The 9500-nt window shown below is 41.6% G+C and overlaps 1 protein-coding gene across 1 annotated transcript in view; it reads left to right on the top strand.

Moving 5' to 3' along the window:
* The first annotated feature begins 2512 nt into the window (after positions 1 to 2512).
* Positions 2513 to 9500, top strand: part of LOC113121312 (transmembrane protein 266-like) — a 40242-nt gene continuing 33254 nt past the window's right edge. The window contains exon 1 of the mRNA XM_033325110.1: positions 2513 to 2526. Within this exon, the coding sequence (XP_033181001.1) occupies positions 2513 to 2526 (14 nt within the window). The remainder of the gene's footprint in view (positions 2527 to 9500) is intronic.

Here is a 9500-nt window from a genome sequence, read left to right as displayed (position 1 = left end):
CTCTAAGTTCAGAAGATAATTCTCTCTTGCCATTTTTGCATATTTAAAAAAAAAAGTATTTGGTGTTCTTCACTAATGTTTTCAATGGTAGAGCTTTTTGAAATCTCGACAGTATGAAACTTCTTAGTTGTGCATTTAGAAGAAGTCAGAAATATTCAGATGCCTTTCTATAATAGATGCATTGAATGGTGCACGCTGTCTAGATTTGTCTCTAGACTGCCTGGCAGTGATTGTTGTCTTGCTTTTTCTCACTAAGGGAATCCTGATGACGTGAAATTGCAGTTTCAGGTATATAGATGTATGTTTGTTGGTCATGTAGTTACTGTGTAATGTTTAAAAATTAGCCAATGTCAAGTTCAGCTTTTCTTATTGTTTCAGGCCCATATGTTGTGTCTTCCCTCTTGGTGTAAATGGCGTAAACATCTTCCCTCAGAGGTTTGGAAGAGAAAACGAAAATGTGTTTTAAATTCATGTTGTTGGCTCAATAAACAAAGCTGTTTAGGAGTTGATGCACTTTTCTACCTGTTTCAAATCATATCTGCTTATTTTCCTCAGTAAATGTTTAGATGCCTTCAGCTTTGGGTTTTTTTTTTTTTTTTTTTTTTGTCCACTGCTGAAGCCACAACAGCATCTGCAGACCAAGTCCCTGAGTCCACAGGCCTCTACTACAGTGAATTCAGATCACCGCTGTTTTATTTTATTTGCGCACACCCTGAAATGTGAGCCTGAGCCTATAACATCTCCAGCAGCTCACGTCCAGGCGTGTTTAAATAAAGGAACAAACGCTGCAGATTGATTGATGTGCGCTTTAACCATCTACTGGCTAATCCCGATGAATGACAAGCGCTTAAGCCAATTGCTGTAAAGGTAATTTATATTCCCATAGTATCTTTATTTTGGGAAACCATAAAAGCGCTCATGACACGGAGAGGGACGACCTAGCAGGCGTAAAGCTAATAAAATCTGTGGCGATAATCCACTTTCAAATTGGCCTCAATCGGGAAGTGGGGAAATCTCCTAGGCTTTCTTTCACACACACACACACTCTCACACTCACACACACTCACGGCCAACATTTTTAGACCGCTCTGTCGTGACCGTAGCGATGCAAATGTCACACGATTCATTGGCTACTGTCAGTCTCTTGCACAAAACGTCAATTTTGTTGATGGCGTTATGATGGAACTGGCTCAGTGTTGCCCGGCTGCTGCTGTGGGAGGCGGTCGGTAGAGAGCACGGGCTTCGCCGGGGCGCGCTTCAGCACCTGGACAGCTCCTTTCGCAGGGTTCCCCGCTGCGCTCGCCGGGGAAACCCTCAACCGAGGAGCGGAACCTGGATCCGGATCTGGAGCGGCACACGCAGCCCTCGACGATCCCTGCCAGGAGGAGATCGCGCTTAGGGTCGTTATTTGATCGCTCTGATGAGATCTACTCGCTAATATGATCTTGCAGAGTGATGATGCTTCTTGCATTTGAGCTCCAGCCCCTGTTTGGTTTTGCGCTGAGAGCCGAGCGGCGGCAGCGGTGGTGCTCGTCCAATGCGAAAGTGCTAAGGATAGCTGCAGCCTACACACACTGCAAGCCTGCTGCTGCTGCATCACTTACTCTGATCACCACCGAGGGAGACATTACTATCAGCAAGGGGGCAGCGGGAGGCACTGTTAGCAGCCAGCGATGTAAGTCTCACACAGGTAGGTCCAAATAAATAATTCATGTATGTACAGCGGGAGCTTCCCAGTAGTTTCTCCGCTCTGCGATCTGATACTAGCGGGAGTGTCTGTGCACAGTTATTTCTCTGATGGAAGGTCTCACATGTGCCCAGGTCTGAGCTGGAGATTTGATCTGGGAGCTGCAGGGCTCTGGCTAAAAGTTCACATTTAAGAAAAGTTTGGAGTTACTGCAGTTTTTGGTTCCTACGTGGAGCAGCCTGTACTTTATCATGATCTTCAGTCCAGTGACTTGTTAGGTCTGTGGGACGTTTTCGGTTCAAATTACCAAAACATTTATAATGTGGAGTTGTGAAGGTAAAGTGTCTTCAGGTTTGGTATTTATTGCCGTCACTTTTATTATTAAAAGATTTCAGTCGGCACTTCTAACCCATTTTCCCATCACTGCATAAAAGAAGCAAATCCTCTTTCAAATAGTGTTTCTGTTGTGAGGTTCTGCTGACCAAATGTCTGTATTTCTAAAGTCAGGACACAGCTTTGTCTTATATTGAAATGCTAAAGACAAAGTGACTGAAACTTTCTCTATTCTGACCTTTTTAAAACACTCTAAGAAAAAAGGTTGGATTCCATGCCAGGCTGATGCATTGGACTGCAATAGTTTCAGCTGGGTGTACCTAATAATTTGGTGTGCACGTGTAGCTTCTGTGCTATCTTCACTGATGTTGATGAGCATGTTCCTCACAGGTTCAACATGAAAGCAGCTTCTACCAGGTGAAAAGGTGAACTGCAGAACAAGTGGAAACCTCGTGATAAGCGCCGCGTCTCTCCGCACCCTCGCCCGGCGTCATGGCTAATGCTGAGTAAGTACAGTCCACATGATACGCACCACTGATCCCTCCTCACTGCCTCTTCCATGAGTTCAAATACAAGGAAAATGTGCTGTCAGCTGTGTGTGTAGGATGTAAACCACGTTGTTATGGATTATTCTTATTTTCATCCGCGTGCCCTTCCTGAACTTTTCTCGTTTTCCCATCCCCTCTCTTTCACCATTTCCCAGGCTTCTGCGTCTGCATTTCAACAATAATGACGTCTATTCACTCAGACATTGCAGCTGAGGTGTCTGACACACACACACACACACACACACACACACACCCTCACACACACACCTGCACATTCCTGACTACAGAGCGTCCATTCTGCAGCCATAAACACAGGTCACTATGTTGATCCGTTCTGTGGTGTGACACACACACACACACACACACACACACACACTCTTATCATCCATGACCATTACAGCTTAACACCTTTCCCAGCTTTCCATTTTTAATCTGCAGCCTCCGTGTGCATTGAGACCAGCTGATGCATTACTGAGGAAATGTGCTGTAGTCTGGGTGTGTTTGAGAGTGGAAAGAGGAAAAAACAATCATTATTCTCTGTCAACTCATGATTCTGCTGCCGTAGCACGACTGTCTAATTTGTCTCATCTTAACTAGCTGCATTTATTCTCTTGACCTAGATGAATAGCCCCAAATCATGGCTCCATTTGTGCTTTTATAAGAACCAGTTCTGTTCTCTTGGTCCCATCCCGAGCAGCAATGCCGTACTACGTTTAAGGTGAGACACTTACTTAAACCAGTGACTGATTTATGCAGTTCATCCCAAAAAATCTTTCAGTCTTAAAGGTGCATGATCCTGCCTCTAATATGCAGCATGGACTGATTATTTTATGAGAAAACATTGGTTTTAATCCTCCTTTTTAAACATTCATCTTGTGCAAATATATCTCGGCACTCCTTGGTTTTGATGGGGAAGTAGCTCTGGGTTTATCTACATTATTAATACTGTGTTAGGGAAACAGATCTTTTTGTTTTGTGCAAATTAACCAGCTTTATTTTATTATCAGGAGTCAGACAGATTCCTTAGCTTTGTAGCAATTAATGTTTTAGTTACACAAATGTAAAAATACAGAGTATGAATATGTGTCTCTTACTTTCAGTTGTGAAATAAATACACAGATTTTTTTACTTCAGGAAAAGTGTCGACAAAACAACGTAGAAATAGTTACAGGTTAAAGTACCTCATTTAAATTACTGAGGGACTATTAGGGAAATACACTTACACTGTCAAAGTAAAAGCACTTGTTCTGTAACAGATTTTTTTCCTTTAAATAAGATCACACACACTGACTCATCAGTGTTTAAGCAGCATTTTACTGTGGGTGCTGGTATTACCTCCGCAGGTTGGAGGTTCTGTCCAGTGGTCTTCAGCCTACAGGGGAGATGATTGAATGGGGTTGGAGAGAAGAATAAACAAAGGCCTGGTGCACACACTGATCTGAGCTCTCTGGACAACCTGAACCTTTGTGTGAAGGGCTCAGCATCTCTGGGCCTCAACCAGGGCCCCAGGGAGATAGTTTTCTCCTGTAAGGAATCACAATCCAAAAAGGAGTCAGTGTTGCATTTATTTTGAACTTCAAATATATTTTTTTGCTAAAATGTAAATCTGAAGATCAACCTGAAACTATAGAGAAAAACTACACTATGCAGGGCAGTAGGAGCAGACAGTAGTTTAAAATAGACTCAACTAAAATGCTGCAGTACCGGAGTAAATATGCTCAGTGACTTTCCACTACTGCTTATTTCTATCTGACCATTTCAGTTTTTTCTTGTCTCCTAACAATACCTGAGGTTTGTGACGTGACTCAGGCTTTAGGGAACAACGTTTTCATGTTTGTAAATCCAACCGCACGTGTTCATCCTCTTGGAAATATCATACATGTTGTAAATTAAATATTATTGTGAATTTTCCCTTAAGGATTGGCAGAATGGGAATATTCAGCTTTCTCCACCTGTCACTGATTAGCCTGTTTATTCAGCGGCAGTGGGAGGGTGGAGATGTTGGATGTTCAGAGGATTCATGGTTAACAAACACATGGTGTCGTTGTGCCTGTTGGGAGAGCCGCGGTCTACGGGTGGCTCCATATTCTGCCTAATTGTCACTTTTCATAAGTGCACTGGGAAAATGTAAACAGTTTGTTAGCTCTGGATAATACCTGACCTCCGTGACGTGCATTAGAGCCGTCCTGTTTTTGAGAAGGGAACAGTGGATTTTAAAACATCGATCCCAAGCAATTGTTTCCCAGATGGAAAGGAAGTGAATAAATAAATGAATCTGTAATCTGGACTACGTCACACAGTTAACAACTGTTTCTATTAATCCTGCACGATGCTTAAAACACAGCAGACAGCACCTCAAATGCAGACATTCAGTACATATGTCTTGCCTAATTGTTGCAAAAGAAAGAAGCAGAGTTGTTTTTACAACTTTACAGAAATCTGTCTTTCCAGTCATTAAGTCTTTGAAGACTCATGTTCCCTTAAGTGTCTGTAGACCTTAAAATAATCTCTTCCTGGAAGCTGAAACAGTGTAGAAAGGTGCATGGACCTGTCCATTATGAAGAAAGCTTCTGTACGTCTGCTGTCTCACTCCTGCCCCACGAGGGTCTCTGTGTCTGCTGTGTCTTCTACAGCGTGTATCTGTAAAGGTCAGATAAGAGTCTGGTCACACCAGGGCCAGAACAGTCCATTGTGCAGTCCACCAATTCATCATAGTTTAATCTGTTATGCTATTAATGAGCTAATGTGCCTGGCAGACTTCATTAATATCCACTGGCATTAAATTAGGAAAGTTTCTGTGGAAGTTGAATTGGGTGCTTTAGGAAATTACCTGAAGCAATTTGTAAATTCAGTGGAAGTGACAGGTGTTACAACATGAACATTATGTTAAACGCCAAGCTTTGTTTCCAAAGTTTCTGCCTTCAAAAGGCTGGTAGGTGAACTGAGTGTGGACCAAAATGCACAGAGTAAGAAAGGTGAGATGAAATCTTCCTTTCTGCTGGTGTCGTCGTTTCAGCGTGCTTCAGTCTGGATGCTGATGGAGTCCCCAAGGTAAAAGCTGACAGTCTTTCTTTTGCCTCATCTTCATCTTTTGGTGTGAAATCCACATTACTTTGTATGTGAGTCAGCAGCAGAGTAAAGTCTTTATATTTCCTAAACAACAAGAAAAAGAAACACAGCAAACACAGGACTGTGACTTGTACAATGTCAAAAGGCCACATTTATTATTCATTCAGTCTACAGTCTGAGTCAGGTCTCGGGTCTGAATCTTGATTAGAAGTTGTGGTATTAGTTTGCAGTCAGCTGGTCCTCCAGCAGGTTTCTCATACGCACTGAGTCTGTTACACTAACACACCATGATGTCCAGCTTCTCCAAAGTTCTCCACAGCAGCTGGTGGGAGCACGGAACATCTGCTTTGTGCTCAACATCCAGGCCAAGTTTGGGTGTGTGTTATCTCCTCAGGCCTGATGCTCAGGCAGCCTAATCTAACGTGTGTGGTGATCTTGTAGTCCACTGAGGCCTTGGACGGAGTGGAGTGTGGATCAGGATAAAATGCATCTGGTTGGAAATAAATATTCTCTGCTAATCCCAGAAAGTGTGTTTTTACACCAGGTGTCTGACTTTTCAAGGCGAGATGAAAGGCAGTGCAGCAACTGGGTTGATGTGATGTTTGGATAGAAAGGCTCATAGTTTTTATGTTTCATTTGCTTGATAGATGTGTGTGTTTACACATCTACACATGAAACCACGTCTGACTTTGTTTTCATATTTCCACAAATGTCCAATTCAAAACCCCATTTTCAATTCTAATAGACTTTACTATGTGATTTACACACCACATCCTATACCTGACATGTCCAAACACTGTAACATTGTTATTATGACTAATATTTAGTATATTGGTGGTATAGTATAGTATAGTAGATCTTTTTCCTTAGTGCAGAAGAAAAACAAATCAGTCATTTTTTGGCCTCCTCTGTTCTTAAACCTCCATAGATTTAAAAAATTATAATTTCTAGGGCATTTTTAAAGATGATCACCTAGCCACCTAAATAACTAACCTTCTCTACATTCCATTGAGAATAAAAACCTACATATTTTTTGTTGCTCAGCTGTGGGAGGGGAACAAACACATATTTATATATAAATAAGTCTACAGCCATGCCAGCAGCTCTTTTTAGATGTATGTCTATACAGCAATACTCACATAAGCATGCTAACATGCTCGCAAACACAATGCTAATTGTAGGTGTAATATTATTATTATTATTATTATTATTATTATTATTGCTATTATTATTGCTATTATTAACCTTTGCTAATTAGCAAACAAGGCCAGAATAATCCTTCTTGTAAATTTGTCCTGGAGGTCATGAGGGTCACAGGCAAGACCCTTCCAGTCTGAGGGAGAATATTCTCCAGCGCCATTGGCCCCAGTTACTTCCCTGACCTTCTGCTTTGAACACTGAAATCCCTTGAGCATTGTTTGTCACATAATGACCTTTCCTACCTGGCCCACAACTCTACAGCCCACTATTTAATTTTATCTGCCACCCTGAGGGAGTCCTCCTCCCCAGAATATCACTTCTTTCCTGTGGGTGCTCTTCTGCAGACACAGACTTGTTTGTCTTTCCATGAAATAATGTTTTCAAGAGTTTTGCAATTTGCCACTTTCTGTTAGAGCAGGGGTCCTCAGAAAGGTCAGGCTTTGTATTTAAGACAGAAACAAAAATGTATTTTTATTTGTAGAGAGAGCAGCAGTTGTGCCATTGTTTGGACTTTAATGCAGTTGAGTCATTAGTAATAAATTATATCAGTTATGATTACACAGCTGAACAGCACCTTCTCTGTGCAAGCAGCTGAAATTCACTCATCCATCATCATTTCTTTTATTTGTCTATATGAGAAGCTATGATGCACAATAAATGGATGTACACAGGAACAGAGCAGCAAAACAGACATACACTCAAATATCACAAATATCTCCCATTGCACGGCTAAATATCACAAATATCTCCCATTGCACAGCTGAATATCACAAATATCTCCCCTTGCACGGCTAAATATCACAAATATCTCCCATTGCACAGCTAAATATCACAAATATCTCCCATTGCACGGCTAAATATCACAAATATCTCTCATTGCACAGCTAAATATCACAAATATCTCCCCTTGCACGGCTAAATATCACAAATATCTCCCATTGCACAGCTAAATATCACAAATATCTCCCATTGCACGGCTAAATATCACAAATATCTCCCATTGCACAGCTAAATATCACAAATATCTCCCATTGCACAGCTAAATATCACAAATATCTCCCATTGCACGGCTAAATATCACAAATATCTCCCATTGCACGGCTAAATATCACAAATATCTCCCATTGCACGGCTAAATATCACAAATATCTCCCATTGCACAGCTGAATATCACAAATATCTCCCATTGCACAGCTGAATATCACAAATATCTCCCATTGCACGGCTAAATATCACAAATATCTCCCATTGCACAGCTGAATATCACAAATATCTCTCATTGCACAGCTAAATATCACAAATATCTCCCATTGCACGGCTAAATATCACAAATATCTCCCATTGCACAGCTAAATATCACAAATATCTCCCATTGCACAGCTAAATATCACAAATATCTCCCATTGCACAGCTAACTCTGCTCCTAACTTTACTGAACTTTGTGAAAATCCATTCTCTGTGTCAGCCCCTTGTCCTGATATCTCAGCTGGCGGACCAGGTACATCACTGTAAGCTGTGAGCCGGCAGGCTCTGGACAGCTTGTGTCTGTCATGAGTAGTTTTGTGTATGGCCCTGATTGTTTGGGAAGAGAGCCAAAGCTGCTGCTGTGCTGTGGATGCAGGTGCTATGGATGAGATGTTGTGTGTAGGAGAAGTGTGGAGAAAACATCTATCAGGCCAACCCACTGTGGCAGGTTACTGTATATCCACAGTCTCAGAGCGGGAAGTCAGTTCAACTAAAATAGGTGTGCAGGAGTTTGTCGTAGAGACACAACAGCAGGACGATGTTACTGACATTCATTCACTGTAGTGGGACACAGTCACACATTACATTCCCTTGGTCAGCTGGTTGTTGCACTAGTTGCAGAACTAAATCAGAGGTTGCACTGGAAACTTTGTTTCTCTTCCCTGGATTTTCTCATTGTTTTTCATTTTATTTAGGTAAACATCAGTGAAAACCAATAGACTGGGTTAACATCCTCTCTCTGTGCTCATATTGTACATACGACACATAATGCACTGCATGAGTCAACAGCGTCACAGCCTCTTTCGGACTATATAAGGCCCTCTTACCACGGGAAATAATTCAAATTGGAATGAAGACAGCAGCTCCTGAGAATAGACTGCAATAACGCTGAAAGCAAAGTGATGTTATTAATGGAAAACAAAAACCTCTACTGTTATGTTATGATGGACTAGCCTTAGTGCTGCATTCATACCCTCCTTATGTCATTATATTTGTGTGAAGAATCTTCATTCTGCAAAGTGTTCTGCCAGTTATTCTCTAAATATGAATTGAACTTTCTCTCTTTCAAGTCGATCTTATTCACCCGTCTGGTTTTGTGGTTGAGCTGATGTCCAGCATTAAAGCAATGCTGTGAAATGTGTAGATGTGCAGCCCAGTGTGCAGCTTAGCTGAAAAAAAATCTTTGTTTATTAACGAATAATTAATTATTTGGTGTGTTGCTGGAACATGTGAGCACTGCTTTGTAAAAAAGTCGATAAATGAAACTGGGCTCTTTATGCAGCAGAGAATTTCCATGGGACTGAACGTGCGTAGCTGTTTGTAATCGGTGGGCACAGGGTCACTCGGCTGAAACAGGTTCTGACAATACACCTTCTCACGTCTGTGACAGTGGGTTGTTGTGTTCAGTAGCGTTGGTG

This window comes from Mastacembelus armatus, unplaced genomic scaffold (assembly GCF_900324485.2).
Source record: "Mastacembelus armatus unplaced genomic scaffold, fMasArm1.2, whole genome shotgun sequence".
Taxonomy (NCBI): domain Eukaryota; kingdom Metazoa; phylum Chordata; class Actinopteri; order Synbranchiformes; family Mastacembelidae; genus Mastacembelus; species Mastacembelus armatus.
This window is presented reverse-complemented; position numbering and strand designations above follow the sequence as displayed.